General features: G+C 52.8%; 10 protein-coding genes across 10 annotated transcripts; 2 read left to right on the top strand and 8 right to left on the bottom strand.

The window, feature by feature from the left end:
- Positions 1-473: 473 nt before the first annotated feature.
- J4E84_002348 (uncharacterized protein) lies at positions 474-2,722 on the bottom strand (the record flags this gene model as incomplete). The annotated part of the gene is made up of 4 exons (XM_049384973.1): positions 474-875; positions 1,052-1,330; positions 1,382-2,601; positions 2,650-2,722. The coding sequence occupies 4 exons, from the start codon at positions 2,720-2,722 to the stop codon at positions 474-476; spliced, it is 1,974 nt and encodes a 657-aa protein (XP_049246996.1).
- A 627-nt stretch (positions 2,723-3,349) lies between these two features.
- J4E84_002347 (uncharacterized protein) lies at positions 3,350-4,434 on the bottom strand (the record flags this gene model as incomplete). Its single annotated transcript, XM_049384972.1, has 4 exons — positions 3,350-3,600; positions 3,651-3,767; positions 3,818-4,267; positions 4,317-4,434. 4 exons carry the CDS (start codon positions 4,432-4,434, stop codon positions 3,350-3,352), a joined length of 936 nt encoding a protein of 311 aa, XP_049246995.1.
- Positions 4,435-5,176: 742 nt separating this feature from the next.
- J4E84_002346 (uncharacterized protein) lies at positions 5,177-6,019 on the bottom strand (the record flags this gene model as incomplete). The annotated part of the gene is made up of 2 exons (XM_049384971.1): positions 5,177-5,524; positions 5,588-6,019. The coding sequence occupies 2 exons, from the start codon at positions 6,017-6,019 to the stop codon at positions 5,177-5,179; spliced, it is 780 nt and encodes a 259-aa protein (XP_049246994.1).
- A 648-nt stretch (positions 6,020-6,667) lies between these two features.
- On the bottom strand, positions 6,668-10,376 carry J4E84_002345 (uncharacterized protein; the record flags this gene model as incomplete). The annotated part of the gene is made up of 6 exons (XM_049384970.1): positions 6,668-7,537; positions 7,589-8,806; positions 8,859-9,996; positions 10,055-10,149; positions 10,201-10,206; positions 10,371-10,376. The coding sequence occupies 6 exons, from the start codon at positions 10,374-10,376 to the stop codon at positions 6,668-6,670; spliced, it is 3,333 nt and encodes a 1,110-aa protein (XP_049246993.1).
- A 752-nt stretch (positions 10,377-11,128) lies between these two features.
- J4E84_002344 (uncharacterized protein) lies at positions 11,129-11,896 on the bottom strand (the record flags this gene model as incomplete). Its single annotated transcript, XM_049384969.1, has 1 exon — positions 11,129-11,896. One exon carries the CDS (start codon positions 11,894-11,896, stop codon positions 11,129-11,131), a length of 768 nt encoding a protein of 255 aa, XP_049246992.1.
- Positions 11,897-12,515: 619 nt separating this feature from the next.
- J4E84_002343 (uncharacterized protein) lies at positions 12,516-14,676 on the bottom strand (the record flags this gene model as incomplete). Its single annotated transcript, XM_049384968.1, has 2 exons — positions 12,516-13,685; positions 13,741-14,676. 2 exons carry the CDS (start codon positions 14,674-14,676, stop codon positions 12,516-12,518), a joined length of 2,106 nt encoding a protein of 701 aa, XP_049246991.1.
- A 994-nt stretch (positions 14,677-15,670) lies between these two features.
- Positions 15,671-16,117, top strand: J4E84_002342 (uncharacterized protein; the record flags this gene model as incomplete). The annotated part of the gene is made up of 1 exon (XM_049384967.1): positions 15,671-16,117. One exon carries the CDS (start codon positions 15,671-15,673, stop codon positions 16,115-16,117), a length of 447 nt encoding a protein of 148 aa, XP_049246990.1.
- Positions 16,118-16,850: 733 nt separating this feature from the next.
- On the bottom strand, positions 16,851-17,714 carry J4E84_002341 (uncharacterized protein; the record flags this gene model as incomplete). The annotated part of the gene is given in 3 exon segments (XM_049384966.1): positions 16,851-16,895; positions 16,909-17,320; positions 17,368-17,714. The coding sequence occupies 3 exon segments, from the start codon at positions 17,712-17,714 to the stop codon at positions 16,851-16,853; spliced, it is 804 nt and encodes a 267-aa protein (XP_049246989.1).
- A 2,170-nt stretch (positions 17,715-19,884) lies between these two features.
- Positions 19,885-20,508, top strand: J4E84_002340 (uncharacterized protein; the record flags this gene model as incomplete). The annotated part of the gene is made up of 2 exons (XM_049384965.1): positions 19,885-20,382; positions 20,434-20,508. The coding sequence occupies 2 exons, from the start codon at positions 19,885-19,887 to the stop codon at positions 20,506-20,508; spliced, it is 573 nt and encodes a 190-aa protein (XP_049246988.1).
- Positions 20,509-20,872: 364 nt separating this feature from the next.
- On the bottom strand, positions 20,873-22,075 carry J4E84_002339 (uncharacterized protein; the record flags this gene model as incomplete). The annotated part of the gene is made up of 3 exons (XM_049384964.1): positions 20,873-21,452; positions 21,755-21,971; positions 22,027-22,075. The coding sequence occupies 3 exons, from the start codon at positions 22,073-22,075 to the stop codon at positions 20,873-20,875; spliced, it is 846 nt and encodes a 281-aa protein (XP_049246987.1).
- Positions 22,076-25,160: the final 3,085 nt, after the last annotated feature.

Raw genomic sequence — 25,160 nt, 5'->3', positions numbered from 1 at the left:
CGAGGCGCGCCTGATTGGTGGAGCCACGCGTCCTTGTCAGCACCGACAATGGCACACGCCAGCAACTTCATTTCAGAAAAGAACAAGCAAATGATAATCTCTCAACAGCGTGCAATAAAAAGATCCAACGAAATTTAAGAGTGAGTATATTCGTGCATAAACATAGACATGACATATTGTTGTAAAGGAGGGGTATATAACCAGAGTATCGCATCGCATCGCCTAGTGTCGTATATCGTATATCGTATCGTATCGCGTAACATTCCGTAATATGTACTCGAACAAGAAGAAGAGGAGCAGGAGAGCGACGTTGCACTCATCAATCAGAGTGCCAATCACTCGCCTGACTCTCTCCAAACTCGCTCCTATAGCGCCTACACAACCAAAAAGTCAACACACCAGTACTCGAACAAGATAGAAACAGCGGCAACAGAAAGAGCACTGGTGACAGCGAGACACAAAGCAAATCGCACTTACTCATCCCTTCCGCCCCCGTTTTCACTGCTCTCGCCCTGCATGCCCAGTTTGCTTGCGTCCAATTTCGCCAGTCCACTCTCGCCGAGTGTGTCTCCGCCCCAGCCTTCCTTCTTGCCCTCGATGAGCATCTTCATCATATCCTTCAGTTCGCTGACTTCTTTCCTCAGCTGCCTGACTTCCAACACCGCAGTGTCGAACTCGACATTGGGACGCGAGGCCTGAACCTTCTTGTCCCAGCCGTCGGCTTCAAAGTCACAACCGTCAAGGACTTGTTCCCACTCCATGGTTGTGTCTTCGTCGTCTTCGCCGCGGCGGCGGTTGTCTCGGACGACCCAGGCTTCTTGTTGTTCGAACATGGCGGTGATGACGAGGAGGGGCGAGTAGATTACTGCCATGACCTATTTGGTGTCAGCTTTCTGTGCAAGCATATCGCTTTGAAAATGATTTGTGGAAGAATGCTGTAATCAGTACTAGGTGATAATTGTCTCATAGCCGAAGCTCTGAAGTAGCAAATACATAGAAATCATCATATAAACAGCGGAAGGGAGGGCCTATGCGAGGAGGAATCACGTACCATATCGTTGAGCTTGTCGTAGCGCTTCTCGTCCATCCACCACTCGAATGGAAGAATCAAGAAGAACATCTCGATGAGGTTGAACGGAGCGATGAAGACGTTCTCATCGGGAGCGCGAACGAACTGCATCGTCTTCTGCGAGAAGAGAGCCATGTACTCGTCGATGGCGTTCTGTGTGATGTCTTCGTAGGCCGAGTTGTAGAGAGCGATGAGGACGTTGAGCAGGATGACCATGACGACGAAGGTAAAGATGTAGTAAAGAATGATACCGAAGGGAGGCTATTATTTGTTAGCTCGAGCTTGAGTTTAGTACTGTAGGATGCGACCTACCGAGAAGTTGTCGAAGCCTTCAAACTCAGGCGATTGCATGACAGCGTTCAACATGGCTTGGAACACGAAGACAGTGTCGTTAGCAAGCTGATCGTCCGCGATGTCCAGACCGATGAAGGCCTGGAAGAAACCAATCATGACAACAAGGAGTAGCATGAAGAAGATGAGCGACTCGCGCATCATAACCTTAAGCACAACAAGCATGGCACCGAAGAAGCGGAAGGTGTCGAGGTATAGCAGCAAACGCATCCAGAACATAGGCGCAGTGAAAGCCAAGAAGTCGTAGCTCATCTTGTTCAGATACTCGCGTCGAGTGTCCTTCTCGTCACTGATAGGGTGCCCAAGAGCTACCATGCGCAGGACAAAGCTGACTGTGAGAAGCGAGTACAAGGTACTGTTGAACATGTTCCAGAAGGAGATGTAGAACCGTCCAACCTTCCAGAACTTGTTCGCCTCGTCGCAGATGAAGCCCAAAGTGAAGAGGTACAGCAGACCTTCGACGACATCCAGGTCACCAGAAGGGTTGATGGTGTTGATAGCACCGGTGTAGAGGCCCAAGAAGATGATGGACACGGCAATCTGCACCCAGTTCTGGTACTTGGGGACGCGCATGCGATCGGGGTCGAGATGGGCCCAGTAGCTGGTGTTGGTCTTGTTCTCGTATGTGACGAAGCGACTGGGGTCCTCGTCATCCTGGACTACCCAGCCGCGCCACAGGTAGTTGATGCACTTCTGGTAGCCGGATGATCCGATGACCGTTACGGCGTGGAGGTCAACGGCCTTCTCGACGGCATTGGCGGGTGTGGTTGGCTCTCCGTCGATGAGTGTCGAGTAGCGCTTGAGTAGCACTTCCTCGAACAGGTATGTAGTATCCTCTTCGGCCTCAATCAGGCGCTTGGCCATGATCTCTGCCGCCACGGCGCGGACTTCGTGGAGGTCGGCATCCCACAGCTCTGCGGTCGCTTGTTTCTTAAACCACTTCTTCACCTGCAACAGGCAGAAGACCACGCAGGCATTGTGTTCAGGAGCTCCTGCTTGCTTGGCCGTCTCAAGCACCTTGTCGGTGATGATGCTACTATGGGCCTTGGTGATCTGCTCTTCTTCGAGCTCGCATGGTACGACTTGCTCGATCTGGTGCTTCAATCGCAGAGCTACAATGGTAACGTCTTTGGGGTCGATAGGCGGAGGAGGAAGGTGTTCGCGACGCGACGTGGGAAGAACTGGGAGGTGTTAATACTGGGATTGATAGGAACGATAAGAAGACGTACGCGCGCTCATCTCATCCTGCACTCTGTGTCGCCTATCGCCATCTCCACTGAATAGCTCGTTCCACCGCACCATGATCGCGGTGTATGTGCGTCAGCGCTATGTCTCGTGCAGGTCAGTCAAGCTTCACGAGAGCTATGTCGAGCTCTGGAAGTGCCCAGCAGCGAAGTACCGAGGTAGCGTCAGGCTTGGAAAAGCAAAACTGCGCAACACAACAAGATGCACACTCAGCGAAGGACCTGAGCAGAGAAGAAGCTGCGGTGACAGCGCGACAACAAAGCAGCAGGACCCACGATGGACCGGGTTCTCGAGGCTAGTGTTGGCTAAAACCTGGCTGACAACGCTGGGCGCGCTCCACCAGTCCAGCCAGCGTCATCCCGCTCCACCCTGCTAATGGCCCAAGCTCTCTCCTGCTGCCGAATTAATCCCAAGCCGTTGCATGCGAGACCACGATTGAGCCATGGGACTTGAGTGCATATTCATTGTTGATTTGCTGCTGAATCCGCTTGTTCTAACACTCCCTCTATGCGCAAACGCATATATGCATGTGGCTGAAGACAAGGTGCTGTACATGTCGAGACGCCTTTGCATGCATGCTCGTGAACCACCATATCGACGCCTCAAACGCCCATGCCCACTTTTTGCAGATACCCTTGGTCTTCATTATCATCGTTGCTCGTATGCAGATATCCTCCCAGCCGCTTAATCGGCCTCGGCAACACCGCCCTCATCGCTCGTGCTCTCGTCCTCGTCACCGCTGACTTCTTGGTTCTCACGCTCACGCTTCTCCATGAGCGCAGCCAGCTCGGCGTCGTCGTTCTCGGTGACGGCCTTGGGTGCCATCTTGACCTGGCAGTCACCTCCGGCCTTTGAAATGTTCTCCTTGATGTCGACGATGGCTTGTTCGAGGCATGCGATACCGGCGCTCTTGTCGAGACATTGCGAGGTGAGGACTGCAGGAGTTAGTTGAGCATGGGGATATGTATGTGGCGCGATCACGTACCGTAAAGAGGCGGCGATACGAGCTTGACCTTGACCTGGTTCTCGGGGGTGTTCTTGGCCTCGGCGCATCGCAGGGCGGTCTTGACGGCGTCGATACCCTCGTATCCGAAGCAGGTGACTACAGACGTTAGCAAAGATGTCTACATGACTTATGCTCCTCCAACATACCCTCAATGTCTGACCGGACCTTGGTCGGCTGCGGTGTCAGCCTCTTGCCAATGTAGCTCTGCAACTCCTCCTTGACAACGTCGTTGGGGAATGTGACATCGTTCCAGACCTCGGGGTTCGTAATGCTGAGCTTGAAGGCATCGATCGAGTGTCCGTACTTCTTGTTCAGCGGCCAGCCGATGGTCTGGTAGATCTCCTCGATGGGTGTTTGGGTCTTCTCGGCGACGTGGCGCATGATGCTGTGCACCATCTTCGACTTGTTGTATCGCTCCTCGCACTTGACGATATCCTCAGGCGACACTCGGCGCTTCGACAGATCAATGTAACCCTTGTCTTTGTCTACACGGAGTACGACGACGACTTCGTTGCGGCCAACTCGGATGAGCTTCTGGATGGATCGGATACGTCTTCGCGAGAGTTCGGAAAGCAGAATCATGCCGTCGATGTTGTCTAAATGGTTAGCCTTGCTGCCCATGCCTTTGCTACATCCTCAACCCACCATATTCCAGCAGCTTGACGTATGCGCCCATCTCGGCGATCTGCTTCACGTTGACCATGACGAAGCTCTCCACCTCCGGGTACTTCTCCTCGTAGAATCGGCAATTCGTTAGAGACATGGTGAATATGTGCTCCTGCTCTTCTCCTGTGTGGTGTTGGGTAACGTCGCTCGACTGTCGCGAGGTGGGGTCGCTTTTAGGATTGTTCTTTCCTTTTGGGGTGGAGTTTCCAGAGGTCAGATGTAGTGGTGAGCGAGAAGAAGTTCTTGCTGCGCAGAGTGGATAAGCGTCGGTATGCTGGGCTTGGACCGAGTGGAAGCGTGAAAGTAGTTTGGCTCGAAGTGACTCAAAGATTTGCCCACTCACTGTGTGAGATCGCCCGCCGCCGTGGGGCAGCGCACGCCATTCCACTTTCGGCAACGCGCCATCCCTGTTCCGCCTGCCGCGACCGACCTCACCACATTCACACATCCACGATTGCAGCGCGAAAATGTCTTTCGTCAATGCTCTGCCTTACTGAGAGAGAATTTTGATCACGGTGAGAAGACATGTAGAATGAAAAGAAACAGGAAGTACAATACAGAATATACAACCAGGTTCAAAGAAAGTCGTGGAGTCGGGAATCATGCAAAGGCGTCAGCGCCAGTGCATTGCAATCTTGCTGGAACGTAAGAGAACGCTATAAGCAAGACAAGTCACATAAACAGGCAAGATTTGGGTCATGAATTTCATTACCGAGAAACACGTAATTCCCCGTCATCTAAATTCCAAAGACGGAACATGTACATCAATCATTCATCATCAATCCCACCGATTTCCAGTCCGAAAACTCCAAACCCCAATCAGTGAAACGATCAAACGCTTAGGCGCCAAAGAGAGCCATCAAGACACCACCAGCCAGAAGGGCAGCGCCCACATTGCTAGCATCAGCGGCGTCAGTGAAAGGAGGAAGGACGGGCTTCGACATGGAAGCGCTAGGACGACCAGTTCCAGTCGCGGTCGCAGTCATCGTGGTGTTGAAGGTGGGGAATGAGTGCGAGGGCGTGGAGAAGCCGGAGGGCACGTGGCGGGAGTGCTCAGAGGGCTTGACCGGCGTTCCAGTGATGATGGACACACTGAAGTCGGGGGTAGCAGCGCTGGATGAAGGCGAGACGACGGTCTCGGTCACCTCCTTGGTTGACGTGAGGCTCTTGGTCAGAGTGGGAGGAGGCTGGTTTCATATGTCAGTGGACTGAATCGGTGATGGGAGGATCAAGAGAGATGGGGGACTTACAGTGGCAAAGCTCGGGGGCGTCTTGCAGCCAGTGATGGTCGTGGTGTGAGTACCGCCATGGGTGACAGTGTGGACGTCGCTAATGCAGGACTCAGACGGGAGAGGCTTCTCGGTCATAGAGGACAACGACGAAGGAATAGACGTCTGGATAGTCATGTCCTTGGTAGAAGAAGACTCGGTCAGCGTCTTAACTCCGGTACCGCTAACAACAGGAGGCGCAGTGACTGTGACAGTGCTAGGAGGACCAGACGCGGTAACAGTCAGAGTGTTGCAGTGAGTGCTAGACGAAGTCGGGACCGGGTCGACGAAGGTAACTGAAGTCACGAGCTGGACGGACGTGACAACAGAGCCGACATTCGAAGAGAAGTCGGTGCTCGAGAGAGCGACGTTGAAGAGCGCGGTGGCCGCGAGAAAGTTCTTGAAGATAGCCATTGCAATGTTTGGTAGTCGTTGTTAGGTGTAAGTGAGTGTGGGTAAGAAGTTCGAAGGGATTGCTTGGGAAGCTTCGAAAGGGCGGTGGAGTAGAGATTGAGTTGCTTTAAACGAGTGTAGAGTAGAAGCGATGGGTTAAGAGAAGGTGAGGGCGGGGTATCGCTCTATTTATCTACGGAGGCGGGCGTTTGTTTGTGCGGGGAGTGGGCCGAGCGTGTTTTGATAGCGCCAAGGCTGCAGTGCGGGTGAGGCGATTAGGCAGAGGCAACGCATCCGCTGTCCTTGAGTGTGAATGTGAAAGCGTTCGCGTGGGGACTTACCCATCGCGTTGGCGTAGCGACACCGCGCGACCGGGTGGTGGCGTCAGTGTAAGTGAGGTAGTGCAAATAAAAAATGAAGAACCGCCATATGTCAGAAGAGTGTGGCAACATGGGTACTTCGGACACTTCGATAGTATTACATTACGAGCACCTATGTATATAGCTCAAACGCTGTGGTCAATTGTCAACAGCAAGCATGCAGTGATGTACATGCCCAGACCGCCCACCGCCGTGCTGAGTCCTAAACGCTGAAGACTCAGTACGCCTGCCGAGAGCAATAATCCATATACAATGCAAGCCTTCATAAGCACCCTAGACCATCCTCCTCTTATGTATTAGTATTACTCCGACAAACTTTCCCATTCGCCATCCCATTCTCACCACTCTCCTCGAGTCTGAAGTCCGCATTGTCGCCCTGGATTCGCTCAATCTCGTTCTGTATTGCAAGTACCCAATGATCTCGCTCTGCACGCGATCGCGCCCTAAAGACCACGCTACGGCCTTTACTTCCAAGCTTAGCTACCCTCTTAAGCTTTGTGCGCTTACCCTCTTTGCGGACTTGTTCCCCGCCGCCTGCACCCTCCTCTGCGCGGAACCAGCTCTTTGCTTTGCCATGCCAGATAACAAACGTGGTCATGACGTCCTCGTCTGTTGATGTCCAGCCGTCTTCGAGGTAGATTCGTGGGAGGGCGTGGTGTCCTGGTTTGTTCGCATCGAAAGTTTGATTCTGATAGAGAAGGTCATTCTCTGTAAGGAGACCAGAGTAGACGTAGCAGTCCTTGAGATCGAGATTCGCGATGCGCTCGTGGTGGATGTGCGCCAGTTGTTTGCCAACCCTACTTCGCAAGACATCGCGGAAGATGAGCAGTGTGCCGGCAGTCAGCAGAACACTACATCGTGTGAAGGGCGCATGGATGCGCGGTTTGCGATACAACATTCCGCTCATATGAACGCTGCGACAACAAGCGATACCACACATGTTGTAGAGCTCTGGTGAAGCAAACGATTGAGTCACCTCCCACTTCCTCGCGAATTGCCCAACGTGTGCTTCTGTCTCTTCGTCAATCTTAAGGGCGCTGAGGTTGCGACTACGTGTGGCTTTGTAGAGGGCAATGTCTAATGCGGTACGGTGTTTCCAGTACTTGGCCAGAGCGCGTAGGTGCTGTATCCACTCTTTCCGATGAGCTTTATCTGCGGCCTGTATATCATGTCAGTCAAGAGCAAAGGTGTATGCCAAAGAGTTAGGCACCTGTAGACGAATGATGAGGCCATTCTTCATAACCAACTCCAGGGTACGATCGATGTCCAGGTCCTTCGTAGCTCCGTCGTTGCGCATAGAGTCGTCGACCTCCTCGTCAAAGTCCACATCCGAGCCTTCTTCCAGGTCTTCATCGGCAGGACTGGCGCCTAACTGGGCTTTGCGGACTTTGACAACATCTGCCAAGCTGATGTAGCCGTCACAGTTGAGCAGGTTCTGCTCTTTGCGGGTAGCTTCATCTGCTGCATCTTCATCATGCAACCGCCTAGCTTCCGTCGTGCCTGAGTGACCTTCGATCAACCACTCAATCTGCCTATCCTGGAGGCCATACGGATTGACAGCCCAGCTCTCTGGCACCGCGTCTTTGACCGCTTGCGCTGTCGGCACATTGGCATTTCCAGACGCAGGTAGCCTCGGAGGTGGAGGTGGGGTGACTTTTGTGGGTCGTGAAAAGACGAGATACTGATCGTGGCTGGCAAAGTATAGCTGCTTGTGGTACATCAGACCTAGTCGCTTTGCCCGTCCTCGTTGCCCTGTCAGTCTGATAAGAAAGCCTTCAACAGGAACCGGTTCGGTCAAGGTCTTGTGCTTCTTCCGTGTCACTGCTGTTGTAGGATAGTGTGTCTTGGGCCTCAGTTCGAGTTCGTGCGACTTCAGCATAGCTATCGTGCCGTACATCTTCCGCTCGTTCGCGCCATGTATCCACTCAAGTCGATCATAGCGCTTCCAGGCGAGACCTATACGCTGGTCCTTGATCCACGATTCCAGCACGTCAGCCCACTCCGGTGCATCTTGCAGTTGATCTAAGCAGCGCTTGATCAAATCTTGAGCAACCGCCTGTTCCTCTTGCATAGTCCTCAGCAGAGCCTCCTCGGTGTTCTCTGCATCCTGAACTTTGTTTTGCGATGCCTCTAACTTCTCGAATGGGTTGGCAATCCGTATGCTCAAGCTCATGTCTGGTATGCTGATCTGGAGCTCGGAAGCACGCTGCCAGCCAAGGACGTTCCGTAGGAAAGTATACCACTCTACTGCATTGGACGCGGTTCGAGCTTGCATGATGAAGATCAGGGTTTCGCGTGAACCTGGTGAGGACACGACCATTGACTTGTCCAACGATGAGTAGAGATTGACCTTGCAGGTCTTTTTCCCCAGCGGAACTTCATAGGCAGCCTTCTTGCCCGCTCCTGCATTCTCAATTTCAGGGATGACCTGTGAAGGAAATTAGTAGCTTGACGCATATGAAAGCAATGGGCAAACGTACCCGTGTCTGGTAGAGCTGCAGCAGAAATTCTGCGTCATTGGTATGGCTGTGGCGACAGACGACCATGTACTCCCGCCATTTATCCTTGACGCGGGAGACGACCCTCTGGTTGACGTTTTCGTCAAAGTCTTCGGGAACTTCTGCGGCGGCATCTACTCGCACAAGCATGCGTTCCATCTTGACGACAAGCCCATCTTTGATCTTCTGCCGTCTTATCTTCGTGCCGGCTCGCTGAACAGTCATTTGCGCCTTCTTCGCCTTGAGCTGGATCGTGGCACGCCGGGAGTCCTCCGGAATGTCAAACTTCACAAGGTTTCGCAGATTCGACTTCTTGCGCGTCAGGTCTCCCGTGGCAGGGTCCGTGTCTTGGGGCAGTTCCGCGGAAGAGGACATCATGCCTGATCTCCTCCTCACTCTTGCCATTATACCCTTCGCAGGCGGTTTCGAATCGACATCAGCGGAGGCCGGTGCCTTATTCATGTCAGCCTTACGCAGCAAAGACGATGTGGAGTTTGCATCTACAGAGGCTGCTCCGGTAGCTGATGCAGGACTCCCAAGGCTCTCTACATTCGACAGTGGGCGTTTGCCTAGTGACGTTGATCCTGCCTGCCCTTGGCCTGAAGGAACTTGTAAGCCACTTGCCTGTGCTTGTTGTTGGTGTTGCCCCTGCAGCGGCCTTTCGTCCGATCCTTGTTCGTCTTCGTCATCATCTTCGTCTGCGGGTATCGAGGATGCGGTGATATACGTCTTGTCCGTACTCGATCGGCGGACTGTCCGTTCGTTGGTGGGAATGCGCTCGATGTCGTCGTCTTCCGGCTCCGACGGCGCGTCTACGAACTCGTCGTTCTCGTCATCGTCCATGACATCGCTCTTGTGATCTGAAGCGCGCGGGACTTGTAAGGCGGGTGGAGTCGCCGCAGTCGCATCCGCCGCACCATTGGCTCCGCTGGCCTCGAGCTCTTGCGCTCCTTCCTCATCTTCTGCTTGAAGTTCCTCGGGTTGGGGGAAGCTGTGCTGGAAGAGGGCAGAGGAACTGGGGCCTTCGAGGCCACTCAGTCGCCGTTGGCGCGCCTCACGCGGGTCTGAGGAGAAGGTCGCCGTACGCGTCGAGTAGTTGATTCGTAGATGGTGCTTGTACCTAGGCGCACGATGTCAGTACATGTCGCATAGGCCGTTCCTGCAGCGATATCTCATACCAATCGGAGCGGTGCTTGGTCAGCCATGCCGTGGGGATAGGACCGATGAAGTAGCGTCTCGTCGTGAGATGCAGATGCTCGGGCGTGGCATGTTCCTACTCCTCTTAGCTTGCGACATGCGTGCGGTAGTCTGCAGCCATGCATACCAGTCGCTGCGCAGTGTACGAGTCGGGGGGCAGATTAGTAACGTCAGGCTGGTGCCATGAGCGGCGCTGCTGGTCGGGCATTGGACCTCTCCTATCTCCTTCTGGCCGCGGAGGTGCGCTTCTTCAAGTCACGGTCGGGTAGGAGTGAATACATAAAACCACTAAACAACATACATTAAGTTAAGAAGCTAGCAAGAGCGCGACTACTTTGCATAAGGAGAGGCAGCCACGAGCGCGTGGCGGGCGTGCGACTAGGAAAGCAGGCGCGGGCGAGGGCCGAATTGGCGACGGCATCCTAGCCCTCGTCATCGTTGAGGTGCCCAGCCCGAACCCCCTGTGCAGATCATTATCACAGATCTTCTCATCGCTAGACCAACAACAATATTCGCAGACACGCGACAATCATTCCATCATTCCAGGTAGGCTTTCAATGAGCTGGCGGGGTACCAAGGAGTAAGCTGTTCTCCACGTTTCCGACACGCCTTAGCGTTTTCTCCAAGACAACCCACGATTCGACGACATCTCAGAAAAAGCAACCTCAGCCCTTCTGACTCGAGGCCTACGCTCAACAGACGATCTCTACACACTTATCCGTTCACCGATTAACTAATAATTTTCATTGATCCACGTGTGCTTAGTCTTACCTACCAGGTTCCGGTCCCACAACACAGTTTGGTTCGATTCATCCAAGCGAAAAGACCACCAACTCGCCAAAACGTGCAGTTTCAGATTCCAACCTACCCGTTCCGGCAACTATTTCGCAAAACTGTTGATTCCGGTCTCGGGTGATCTGCTAAGTGGCGTTGCGTACTACGAGGGTCTTCCTGGTTCACACGATCTTGACAGCTTGGTGGCACAGAAGTGTCGATTCGCGCAAAGCGTGAACAAAACTACATTAATCACCAGCTTTAATACTACATGTATCCTCTCACAACTCCATGATTTCGTCACGTGGCAAAGCTCGCCATGCTATCTCAGCCGCGCCCCTCGCTGCTACGTACTCAGGGTCAGAATACAGCATCTTGGCCCGCGTTCCGAACAAGCTGAATGCATCTGCGATTGCCATCCGAATCTCTTCACGACCGACGCTATCTCGGCTTCCCGTCATTATGACAGTGATTTCTTCGGGAAAGACCCAGGGCCTCTTCGTGTAACCAATGTACACTTTACGCAGATACTCTAGAACGAAGTCGCGTACTTGCTCCTCCGTTGCCGAGCTTCTGCTGCCAAGATCGAAACTTGTTCGAATATCATCATCATCGTAGTTCGCGATATCGCGAGCGCGATCCAGCGGTCGACCATCGAGTAAGATAGCATCCTCAGTATATTCCACGATGACTGTGTGGCACCCAGGAAATCCGGCTGGTGTTTGACATTCGGAACCGCTCTCAGAGAGACCCATCCCATGGCCGGCATACGCAGCGATGAGCTCGTGTAATTGTAGCCCGGAATCGGTCGTCAGCATACGCAAATCTGCGTGCTCCGCGGCATCCTTGATGTCTTCCTGGTATAAAGCAAGTAACGCAGGGAAGCTCTGTATCGTGGATACAGGAGATCCAAGTTCACTTTCCGCCATCCTCGCCGTTGCTTTTAGCATCTTGGCTAGTACTGCTACGTCGGCAGAGGCGGCCAGACCGAGCTTCTTTCGTGCGCTTCGCCAGGCTCTTCGTGGAGCGTCGTTCCATAAGTCGTCCATGCTGCCGTAGGGTTCGCTGTAATGTACATTGTCAGCAATTGTATCCATAAGTACAATGATCCTGCAACCCACGTTAGATGCACCGAAGAAGGCAAAGACAGGCGTCGCATCATTTTCACATACGCCTTCGATGCATCCACCCGACCAAGGTTCTCGAAGGTTCCGTCCGGCCATCGAATTGCTGCTGTCGCATGATTTGCAGTAAGCGAAATACCGACTACTGGCGACTTCGATGTCGGCTTTTCCTGCATCTCAAGTGCGATCGCCTGGGCGTAGGTGATGGCAAGCCGGATTGCTACTACACCTGCGATGATAGACAAGATTTTGAACATGTTGTTTGACTAGTCAAAGACACAATACTCTGGTGGGTGGAAAGGTAAGTGCATCGTATTTGAAGGCTGGAGATGGTGAGTAGTCGCGATGTCAAGCGGCACAGTAATGGCTGCTGCCTACGTTCAGACGTGCGGGGTACGCCTATCTCACTCCATACTCTCCTGACTACTACTTCAAGTTTCTAATCGCTTTCTGAACCCGAAATTATGGTATGCATCGATTTCGCTATCATTACATGGCCATGCTGTCTTCATCCCACCCTCATCAGCCGACGAAAGCATCGCCCTTACCGATCTCTCGGACGATATGATCCGTCACGATCGTCTTTCCATCCACCGCGCTGCGTCCCATTCCTTTGATCTGTCTGCCTTGGCGACTCATATTCCCTCCTTCCATACACCGAGCGAGGCGCATACGCGGAAGAAGGTGATGGTGTACCCCAAGCCCGGTCGAGGTACATGGGTTCAGGCGTTCCATGAGACTGTCTACCAAACGCTTGCATCGATGAACCTGCAACGCGGTGACCAAGTGGCCCATCATTCGGTGACTGCGAAGCAGATGTTCTTCTCGGTGCCGGAGCTAGGGTACGCAGTGCTTCAGCCGTGAGGCTCGTTCGGGGAATGCGATAAGGTTTCTCTGCGCTATCTTCTGCTCGAACAATCGGTTCGGGCTTCTCCATCATCGCTTGTAGTTGTTGCGCTTCCACGTCGCGCGCCTGTTCTTCTGGTTCCGCGTTCTCAGCTACTCTCGCAGCCCACTTGGCTTCCAGCATCTTTTTCCCCTCAGCGGTCACCCGCTCATTCATCCGGTTCTCGGCTTTCTCGATACCCAGCTTGAGCGCTTCGCCCATGACACTGTGGAGGACGAGGAAAGGGACGGTGAGGACGTGGCGGAGCTGGAGTTGGTAGTCAAGCTTGACTTCGTGGTTGTCTAGGTTCATGTGCAGTCGCGACCTCTTCTGCGCTTCATCTCCTGACTCTGTCGAGGTGGGTCTGGCTGGCTCATAGTACACCTTCCGCTCCTCGAACCTCCCCTTCTCTTTCCACTCCTTAAGTGCGTTGCAATCCATATTCTGCGGTCCATAGCGCTTGAGCGGTATGCGAAGCGCGCGGATCAAAGCTTGGGTATGCAGGACGTTCAATTCTAGCCTCGGTGTGAAAGAGTCCCGGACATGGAGATACCAGCTCAGACACTCTGTAAGGCCGCGCGCATCAAGACCAGACGGTAGATGGTTCAGGCCACTCAGGAGATCACCGAAAGTCGGCAGGACGTAACCGCTACGTCTGTCCGCGATGTATCTGCCTGGCTCCAGGTGGTCGGTATGTAAGTTGGCATCATGCTTCCCGTTGATAGTGTCCGTCTTGAAACCCTCGATGACCTTCTTGACGGAGTCGCGTTGGAACTGGTTCATGACTGCGGCTGTGATGTCCGTTGTTGGGGGGCCACGGAAGAATCCCTGTGTCTTGTCAGCTATAAACTATCTCAGGGCAATCAGACAGACGAAGACGTACCTGCATACCAACGATATCCGCACCGCGATAGTCGTTGTTCGCTAGTCGGACCATCATGCTTTTCCACCGGACGTGATGGGGGTAGTAGGCCATGACTTCTTTGGCGGATAGAGGTACCCCTGGGGGGAGTAGAGCGTCTACGGGGACTGCGTCGTTGTACCATGTATAATGCACTCCGAGGTCCTTTCCTACGAACCCAGGCTTTTGTAGAACCCCGCGAACTGCTCGCATATTGAAGTCTTTCGTTTCGTCTACCCATGGACGCTGGAAGGGAGGATATGTGTGCACGGATTCGCCCGAATGCGACATGTGCGGTGTGTAGAGCGAGGCAGCGGTGCGAGCTGTGGCAGGGGTATGACGGCCGAAGGGCGTGCTGAAGTTCGCAGGTGTGTCGGGTATTTGTTGGAGATGCATAGGGCCTGGTGTTGATACAGCCGGAAGCGCATCCTCTATGATGAGTCTGCCTGAGAAGCGCAACCTGACGGTCAAGCTATAGGTCTGGTAGTCTGGCTCTTCGCCCTCTACATCGTCATGGCTGATTCGCTGGCGCCTTGCTACTGACATCCATACGTTCTTCCTCGCAGTCTTTGACTTTGACTTCCTCTTGAATGCTCGGACCTTCACAGTGGCCTTCGGGATATCCGATAGGGCTCTGTTCCTTGCGCCTTTTGGAGTAGCCGACACCGGGGCGCTTACATCGAACGCTTTGATGTCGCCATCGCTTGGGCCACTGCCACTCCGACTCCTGCTCTTTCCAGGGTCGGCGACCTGATAGTCGTAGTCCATGTCATCCCACGCCGACCGATCGTTGGGCGCGGTTTCGTTATCATCGTGTTGGAAGACACCGGTCGCATAACGCCAGTCGCGGCTTTTGGGGACCCAGGTAGAATGCTTCTGCGGACGAGATTGGCGCGCGAGGATATCTTCTTCCTTCATGGTCGTGATAGCGAAGTAGGTCGCGAACTTTTCTGTTGCCGTCGGGCTATCGTGACGCTAGGTCAACGTCGGTGGAACGAGGCAAGAGTTGGGTGAGTTGGGAGAAAAGATTCTGGAGATCGCGTCGTGAATAGCATATGACGCACTGGTAAACACGGGCCCATATTCGCGTATCAGGCATTTTGGCAAGTGAAGGTGGAAAAGACACGTGAATGTCACCCAGTGGCCGCCTACATACCCTTGGACATATGCTGCCCATCGCCATAGAGTGAAAGGAAGCCATAGCGATGCGTAGTCAGTCTCTGGCAAATGCCAGAACTCAGATCCCAATACGCATGACAATACATATTATTGTTGGCGCTCCGCAGAGCGACCACTGACCCTACCTCGAACTCCGACAAATCTTCGCTAAGAACTGATAGATTGAAAGGTTATCTGTTTCTTCTTCTTCAAATTTTTGAACGAGAAAGAAATACGTGGACATAGGAAACCGCGAGATGTGAACAGATGACCGAACAGACCAAGAACGAGATGTGGCCAGGTAGACTTGAAATGTAAGTCATCGACGAATATTGTCATTTTACAAAACAGGCCAAGCAATCTCGTTGATTGGGCTATCGTCATCGCAGGCCACCGTATAGCATACTCCCGGGCTCGCGCTTCCGGAGTCCTCTAGGGCTTTTCATGTGAGCTTTGCTTGCCGAGACATCAGTCCAGGCTGTGCGCTGGAACTTCATGACACCAATCGCAAAGGTATCGGCATCCCATCAAAGGATAAATGCGAGAACAGGTATGATTAATGAACATTATGAGCTGATATTGTCTTCGATGAAGCGGACCCGCGCGAAAGCAAGCGCTTCCGCAACACGGGCCAATGAAAGCGCCCCTACGTCATTATCCTGCAATATCCGAGGTCCATCATCAGCACCATAACACCGCGTCCAGCAGCGCGTTGCTACCATCAGACTATCAAACCTCTCTACCAAAAGCCATCATGAGCACAAAATCCATCCCAACGCTAACCCTCGACGGTGCGCGCATCGCCCTCGCCGCCGCCGAGCAGCGCTCCAAAGAAATCAACGTACCAATGAACATCGCCATCATGGACAACGCATGCCATCTCCTAGCATTCGCCCGCATGGAAGGCGCAAAACTCACATCCATCAACATCGCCATCGACAAGGCTTTCACAGCTGCAGGTCATCGCGCGCCTACGTCTGTTTACAAAGACAATGTGTATCCTGGTGGGCCGGCGTATGGCATCAATCACAGCAATGGAGGCAGGTTTATGACGATTGCGGGTGGTGTGCCGATTGTGAAGGATGGGGTTGTTGTTGGGGCGGTGGGGTGTAGTACGGGGTTGCCGAGTCAGGATGAGGATGTTGCGAAGAGGGGGGTTGAGGCTGTGCAGAAGAGTTTTGGGGTTAAGGCGAAGCTGTGAGTTAGTTCAAGAGCAAGGAGAAAGAGGGGAACATGCTTCTGATGTCAAACAAAATCGCATTGTATTCCGGCTTGCTACGACTTCCACATCCAACCAATACTTACATGTACGATCGAAGATACTTCTCTATCAGCAACAACACAAACGCCTTTGATCCATCACACCAACGTTGTTTGATTCCACTGCTTTAGGTCGGTTTCTGACACTGCGAATAGTATTCGTCGACCTTGAAGCAGACCAGGCCCTGGTTGCAGGTTGTTGAACCTTGCCACGTCTGGCCACCGCACTGATCATAGAGCTGTACTGGGCCCGTAGCCACTGGTGGTGCAGGTCTGGTCGTGGTCGTGCGCCGGGTGCGAGTGAACGGCGGTGCTGGTTGAGCAGGTGGAGTGGATGTAGGTCTAGCAGTTGTCTGAGTTCGCGTGCTGGTGGATCTCTGAGATGATACCGGTGGCTGACATTGCGAGTAATCTACGATACGTCAGTATCAGATTTGGGATGGCATGCGTGACATGATCGAAACAGCGCGACTCACATTCATCGACTCGCACGCACACCGAATCCTTGCATGTCCTGGGGCCAGTCCAACCATTCCCGCCGCATTGGTCATACGGTAGGCCGATGGTAGGTGCGGCACTAGCAGAGGTTGTAGTCGTTGGAGTTGTTCTTGTGTTAGCTGGGTCCGCGAGGCAATAGTAAGAATTCTCGTCGACATAGGTACAAACGGTGCCTCCTACGCATCGAGTGGGACCTTTGTAAGACTTGCCGCCGCATTGACCTCCCGGCTGTACAGTACCAGAAGATATCGGGGCCGAAGTCGTAGGCGTCGGTGATGGGGTGTTCTGCCCCGGAATTGGGTCATCGTTGCGGCGGCAGCCAGACACGCCAGACAAAGCTTCAGGGCACTTGACCTTCTCCCAGTTGACCGAAGGATTGTCAGCTCCTCGGAACCAGTCGAACCGCCAGTAACAGCCAGCTTGCAGCGCAGAAGGGAGGGCGTCGCAGTCGTCGCGATGCGCTACGCCACCATAGTCTTGACCCCAGACATCCGCGCCGCCATATTGCTTCGTGCATCCTTGGGTAGAACCTTCACCACCACCAGGGATGGCAATGTTGAACTGATCCTCTCCTAGATCAGACCCGGTGTTCGTGACTTGGACGATCATCTTCTTTCCGTTGACTGGCCCGGAAGTAAACGTCAGACTAGAGTCGGTCAGTCACTGCTCGTTCATCAAATTGAAGGAACATACGAGTAGCAAGAGCAACACCACGCGGATTCGTTCGAAGCTGCAAGATTGACTGCGGCGAAGCCATACGCCAAGTCGTTACTCGCAGCCCATGGGCTGAGATCAGAGCATGCATATGAGCCACCGCCACTTTCGCAGCCGTCGCGCCTGTTGTAGTTGTCGAGGAGATTGTCGCTCGCGTCGCACGTCAGGACTGGCTTGTCGACAAGAGCTTTGCCGGGCCAAGAGCAGGAGTTCTTGCAACAGGACCACTGACGAGTGGTTGACCCGGTGCCTTGGACGGCACTTCCAGCGCCGTAGGCAAAAGCGAAGAAGGTCGACGTGACAGCGGAGAGAAGAAGAATCCGCATCTTGGAATTTGGTTTATGATACTGCAAAATGAAGAAGACTGTTTGAGCAAGCCGGGACGATGTTATGAAGATGAGCTTATAATCGACGAAACATGAAGCTTTTATAAACCTTCATCGGGTTATGCTCTCTGCTCTGGCTGTTCTACAAGTTCGTACGGCATAACACCTGCCAGGTCCCTGCTTCGGGTATCTGCACGATCTAGCAGGAGAACTTATCAGATCATTGCTATTCCCAGGTACTTGATTGCGCACACGGGAAGATTGTTGGTGCTCATCTACTGACGATGTTCTTCCGCTGTCTGTTGAGAAGCGCTGGAGCGCTACTATTCATAGAAGCTGCCAGTGTAGTTTGGTAAAACAGACAACTATATGATCTGGTGACTGTCGGCAGATACATACACGCCACTTCACGACCTTGGAGCCACTCTGTTCGTTGTGAGTTGTTTTTGTGCATGCTCAAGATAGACCTGTGGTGTAGTCGCTCCTCGCCCCCTTGTTACCCGCCTGGAAGAACGCTGTTGATGATCATTCTAACCCCATCCGTGCGGACACGATTGATTACTCTCGTTTCTGGACCGCGAAAGCACGGGCTTTCTTCCGTACAAGGTAGCTCTTCTTCCGATACCCATAGAGCCGGTAAGCCACGAACCAGATTTCAACTTCGATCTTGATTGAACTCCGTCTTCCATAGGACCCATGTGTTGTACCAGATTGAAGACCGAGATTTTTGTTGGGACCTCTGTTTCCTGGATTGTAGGTGTGGCAATCGCGAATGTTGCCTTCTTCAGAAATCTGTGGCTTTTGAGGTACGGCACAGATGTGGGTACATAGTGCCGCGAGAGTAGATCACTATGGCGCACTCGTCCAGGGGCCTGGGGCAAAATCCAAGTTTACTATACTGTCATGGGCCCAGCGAACCATGTCTGTGAGAAAAAGCACCTTCCTCAGCACGGGCACGAACAGCGAGATCTCCTTGCGCGTCGATCTGCCTACGACCGATCGACTGGTAGTCCGTTCAGGGTGTCCTGGTAAAATCCGAGCTCGCTTTCACGTGCGACTGCAGGCGGCTCTATATAACCGGCGATTCATCTATCTGGTCAGATGATCAAAACCGCATACACGTCAGTCACCGAGCGAGGGCAACTTTCACGATTCGGCCCGTGAAGAAATCGCAGAATTTCGGAATGTTTGAGTGAAACAGAAGCATCGTGACTTGGGCCAAGGTTGGCTCACGAGGTGTCGACAGGCATGTGTCTTGTAGGGACAGGCGTCCAAGGCCCCTAAGCGGGGGTAACGCCGTTGTGCTGCCGGCGCTAGGGTCGTAGCGGACCGCAGGAAGGCCCAACCTTAGTGTCACTCCTGACATGCACAATGCGCTTCCTATACCTCCAAGAATTCAGATAAGAAAATCCTACACGAATGACCGGTGAAGCCATGAATTTGGCATCAATCAATCGGCTGATGCTGGCACATCACTGATCCTTTCGGCGCTACCCGCGCTTCGAATTCTCCGACTTCAGGCATTCGTGGCAGGTTGTGGGGAACGTCGATCGCCTACGACACATGCACATTAGCCCACGTCCTGAAAGAATTTATCGCCTTACGTCTCAGGTATCAATAGCCAATCACGTCCGCTCGCATCATCGTCCATTGGCTAAGCGACGGCGTATATACCGCTTTATCTACCTCCGAAACAGGGTGGACTGGTCGAGCAAAATACGGTCGGACCGTCTCGTAGGGACTATCATACACAGCTGTGAATCAGGGTCTGTCATAATATGGCAACAGCCGCGTCACGTTGCAGACTAGCTGTCCCTCCATCTTTTCCCCGTTGCAAACGTTGACTGACAGCTCGGCACAAACACCTGCATTTAACACTTTGGACCCCTAACCAGAGGAATTTTAGCTACTGAACTTGCGACAAATCTCGCTGCGAAATCGGAACAATATGGCTGGCATAGCTTGCGTATGGGCGAATATCCCAGAGGGACGCGAAGAGTGGTACGAGAACGTACACCTACCTTCACTGAATCCACACAACGCAAAGCATGCTTTACATTGCGAAGTAACAGCGAGTGGTATGGAGAATGAGCCAGTGGGAAGGTTGGACGCGCCATGGCCTTACATGACCGTATGGGAGATAAAAAGTGTCGACCAAGCCAACAAAGACATGTACGACGCGCAATACCATCCACCAAATGCCGATTTGCAGGCTTCGCTCAAAGGCCTACTTCTTGATCTTCGGTCCTATCGGGAAATCAAGAGTTGGAAACAAGACGACTGGTCCGGTGACGGTGGTGGTAAGATCACGGGTGCGGATAAAGCCGGCGATGACGGACTAATGTCGATAGACATCGAATACGTCGCAAGCGTGGCGGCAATGGAATGGAGCGTACCAGCCGACAAGGAAGAGGAAGTCATGAAATACTACAGAGAAGTCGTCGGCCCCACAATATCTAGTTCACCAGACGTATTGCGGTTTCGCCTCTTTGAGGTCGACAACGCAACAACGATGCAGGGCGGAAAGTTCGAGACCAAAGACAAGAAAGAGCTACACAGATACTTTACTCTCGTCGAGCTAGAGTCTGAGCAGTGGCCATGGGATGTGGTCGTCGATCTCGCGGAGGACAAGGAATGGAAGGACTATTTCGAGAGCCAGCAAGTAGTGGTACGTTGACGATCAAGCCCCGTGGAACTTCGAGTTACTGACACAATTCAGAAATGGCAACTTAGTCACTACTTGATGAAGAGGGCGTATGGCGTACCGGAAAGTAAGGCCTCTGCATCGAGCTAAGGGCCGGACACGCTAGATCAGCCAACGCATTGGTTAAGGGATAGTATCTTCGACCCGAGCGAAGCTCCTTCTCACGCAATACATCACTTGAACCATGAAATCACAACATCGACAAACCGAAACGGTGCATTCAACAAGCTAACATATGCGCACGCGCATCTGCGTTTGACACCAGAGACGCACTATGTACAGCCTATCCGCATCGCTCGCCTGTTGATATTCGATTTCGCCCAGCCTTTGCACCAAATGTATCGGATCTTCCTTCTTTACCGAACCGATATTGCGAATGGATTTATATACCCCAACCGACGAGTACCCGACCAGCCCGCATGCGCCTACATTCAGTCAGCCAACCAGTCGTCATCTATAATAAAGGCCACTTACCAGCAGCAGGCTTAAAGGTCGCATTCATAACGCCAGTCGCACATCCAGCGGCAAAACCCAGGACACCATTCTTCTCCGCACCATCGATGGGTTTGATTATAAGATCCCTTATGCCATCACTCAGTCCGTAACCAAAGCTCTTGAAGCTGACCAGCAGCCCACTCCTCAACCCAGTCACATTTTCATACTGCCGTACCTCCTCACCATACGCTTTCGGAAGGTTATGAAAACCTCGAGTAATACCATGCATGACAATCGCCGGACTCTTCAGACTGGTGGTGATGATGCGTCCGAATCCTTTTGCGGTACCGAGGGCTACTTGGCGTGCTACATGAGGCGAGTCTTTGGTGTCGAGAGGAGGTGATGGGTTGGCAGTCCCGTCCCGCTTCTCTTTCCGTCTTATCTCGCGTTGCAGTAGCATTGGTGTTGTTTGTTTGCCCAGTTCGACGGGACCTGCTATGAGACCCAGCATGATTCCGCTTACCACGTCGTAGGTAGTGAGAAATGCAGCGGATACCGGGTCGGTTGGGTCGTGCTTCATGTCTGAGTATTGAGATATGCTGTAGTGAGTGTCAGTGATAGCCACCGTTTGTTGCATTGCGAGACTATTTACAGATGCAAGTCTTTGGGTTGAAGAAGACCCTCTTTAGTAAGCACCGCAGCCGCAAGCGGCGATAGGGCCAGGCTTTTCCGCTTCACCAGCCATACTGCTGGTCTATCGTGAAGGATGCTACATGCTCGTATGCTAGCAAGGCTCGCCGTTGCATCGGCTTCTGTGAAGTCATGTGTCAAGGCTGGAGCGTTTGACGAACGTGTATGCGATGGGTTTTCTTGGTCGCTAGCATCCTGTCGTATGTCGTACTCGTGCTCTTCTTGAAGACTCCGCGGTTCTGGGCCTGGAAGTGAGTCGTATGCCGGCGACTGGTCTTGACTGCGTGGCTTTTCGTTTTGCGTCGACTCCGCATCTACCGAGATTTCTCCGCCCGCGACCTGTTGAGTGTATTCTGGGAGGTCCATGGTGTAGAGGTCGGCATTCTCGGCGGTGGGTTCAACGTGCACCACAGAGGAGGCATCTGTGTCTGCGGCTGGATAGTTAGTACTCTGGTATGAACGTCCAGTGCTCGGAGTACTTACTAGCAGCACTCCGATCGTCCTCGGCCAAGGTCGTGGTTACGGCAGTCATCTTCTAGAGCGTAGGTCTGGAATGGTCGAATTGCAGATTGCGCAGCATGAACTGCAAGCAGTATTACTTATGAGCCAACTTTGCCATCTTCAAGAGAAACTTCTCTATAAGGCCCTACCTCGTAGCCACGCGTGCGGAAGTCTTGGGTTTCCGAAACGGGAAACGCTAGGCCCGGAGTGGTAAACCTTGAGAAGGGCGCAGCAGGCGGCCTGACATGCAACCAAAACCGCCTCGGCGGCCTATCATCAAGGCCCTGAGAATACTAGCGAAATTGAGCACTTGGTGTTATGCTTCTTGTGATGGTGTGCATTCGGGGGCTCGCAAGCTCTACCAGATCGCGTAATGCCATGGGTATGTTTTTAGATGTCGTAGGAACTAAGTCAATAAGAAGAATATAGCGAAGAGCTTCTAATCGTCTCAGTATCCTTTGTCCAGTTTTCTTCTCGATCAAAGCATGAATGACATGCTTGCGAGGGGATTTTGGCAGAACACGCGTTGCATGTGTTCCCGAAGCTTTTGAGGAACGCGTGAACATTTTGGGATATATAACAGTACAACCGGCTAGTAATCGCGTCGTGTTTGTATTTACAGTCTCAAAGGTCGTGTGTATAAGTAAAAGCAGACGCTCAGAGGGTGCAGCTCACGTCGGCTACGTTAACGCGTCAACATGATGACGTAATGAAGTTTACGCGTTCGGCATCGACGGAAGCTGCACCGAATACGCGACTGTCTCCTGCCTCCTGCTTTCTGCATTTCCACGACGCGATCTCCTGCTATCGTCCCATCATCGCGAAAAGCACCAGCCACCCTCAAGGCACGATAAAGCGACAAAATGGGTACTGTGGGCAATGATTTATCCTCATCCGACCGCGACGGGAACCGCAAGCCATTATCAACGCGGCCGTGTCGCAAGGAGATCTGGTGGACGCGACGCCATTTTCGCAGATTCCGCATGTGAGAGACGATCGAGCTCCCTTTCCTCCACTCTCGAGTTATTGCCAGACAATTGGATGTTGAGCCTTGAGATACGCGGGTGGCGCGTAATACGTGGAAGCATATGGGGGATATTGACCATAGGAGCTCCCAGGGTTTGATTGCGTATCGTCGCCGTGGTCTGGCTGGTCTCCGTCATCAGGAGGCTGTCTCCCACCCGAAGGATCGCTATCTCTGTAGCCGCTCCTTTCATGCCGGTTACGGTCGTTCCGGTCATCTCGTTGCCGGTCTTTATCGCTCTCCAACGTGCGGTATCTTGCGATGGTGTCAGCATATCACACTTGGCCATGACGCCAAAAACTCACTGAGGCGGTATGTGATAACTCGTTGTAAGATATCCGTTACCGCGGTATGCAAAATGTACGGCTCTTTTTGCACTATTTATGAGCATCTCTGCGTCCTTTATTGACGTTGGTTCCCATATTGTGTTGAGAACAATATCCTCTTTCCCGTACATGAGCTTGTGATAGCTGTTGTAGTGAGGCGACCAGATCCACTCTGAGCAGCGCCCTGATCTGATATCGGCTTGGGCTTCTTCCGGTGGACCTGGACGGCTCCAAAGAGTTTGGAGAATGGTGTTGTCATCACCATACTCGTACCTGTAGTAACGACTATAGCTGTAGGAATACTCCCAATCTGGCCAAGGACCCTCATCTCCGCTATCCTTAGTCTGGCTTGGTTCCAACCATACAATATTACCAGAAGCATCGTACTTGTAGAATCGCTTGTGTGGTTCGTACCACTTCCAGGGGACGTGTGTTTCCATCGTATGCAGTAGCGGAGTCTAGCTCGGGGCGCGCCTCGTTATATCGTTTGGCGGGTACGCGGCGTACGTGGCGGGAGGCAATCGCGCTTGCAGAAAAACCAAAGGCTGAAGGACTGCGGTCCGCGCTTTGTCGGACATGCGGTGTCGTAAAGATAAGGTATGTCCACTCGCCGCGACATTGACGGTAACTCATTCACTAACTCGACATGTCTATCCGCAGTTCTTACTATTAAGTCAACCTGAAATACGCCTGGACATTTCTGCACTTAATGAGCGCATGCGTCATGCGGTCTCCTCGGTTGCTCCTACGAGTGTTGTCCCGTGTTGCCAATGAGACAGGCCGTATCTTATTCGTAGGAAAACGCCCCCGTCATGCACGTCTGAACCAATCCAAGTGGTTAGCGTAGCCTGACAAGAATGCGCGCGACCATTGTTGTCAGCATTCAGCCTAAGTGCATGGATGTGCCTCGCCGGCGTTTTCGAGATTCATGCTCGCAGTACGCCCCGGATACAAACGTTGACAACGAGCTCAAGTCGAAGCGACCTAAGAGACTGTGCAACTCGAATGAAGCGAACGTTTATTGAGTTGCTCAGCATTCATGGTAGGAGCGGTTCCTATCACTCACAACTTGCAGCACAGATTCTGTTGTTCTGATAAATCGTGTCGTTCCTCACGCCCGTCCACTTGAGGCTGATGCGTCTGGAGCCCAGGGCATCACTGAACAACTTTGATTTCACGAGCCGAACCACCATACTGCATATTTACTAATGTCGCTTCTGAGCATGCCGCAGACGGGACGATGGAGGGATCATAGCGAGGGACACAGTGAGTGTGCGCTCGACTTTGGGAATCATGTACTAATAGGACGGTAGGCTTTCAGACGTTGCAACACGATTCCTGGCGGGCAGCGCAATGGTTCAAAGTCGGCATTGCTATCAGCCTTACCCTGGCGTCACCCTACGTCCTGCGAATTGTAATCAGTACGATATCGTGTGTCAAATACTACCGCTCGCCAGCAAAGACGCCAAATACTCGCGACGATGAAGCTGCCTACCGCCTTGTTCCGACCGGTACTGTGAAAACTGCCATTAGTACGGAGGGCGGATGGAAGTATTTGGCGTCCTCCATAATCGCCCAAGAACCTTCCTGGGAAGCTCGACATCGCTTCTTTCGCTCCTTTCTTCTTGCATCCGTCTTGTTGGTATTGTATCAATCCATTGTGGGGACAGTGCTGACCGACAACGTTGCAAGAAGCAGATCTGCGTTGTTGAAGTCAGATGTCTGTGGTCTCTACGAGTATGACAACAAGAAAGGAGGTGAAGAGG

This window comes from Alternaria hordeiaustralica (genome assembly GCF_023758085.1).
Source record: "Alternaria hordeiaustralica strain BMP 2776 chromosome Unknown scaffold_3, whole genome shotgun sequence".
In the NCBI taxonomy this organism is placed as follows: Eukaryota; Fungi; Ascomycota; class Dothideomycetes; order Pleosporales; family Pleosporaceae; genus Alternaria; species Alternaria hordeiaustralica.
This window is presented reverse-complemented; position numbering and strand designations above follow the sequence as displayed.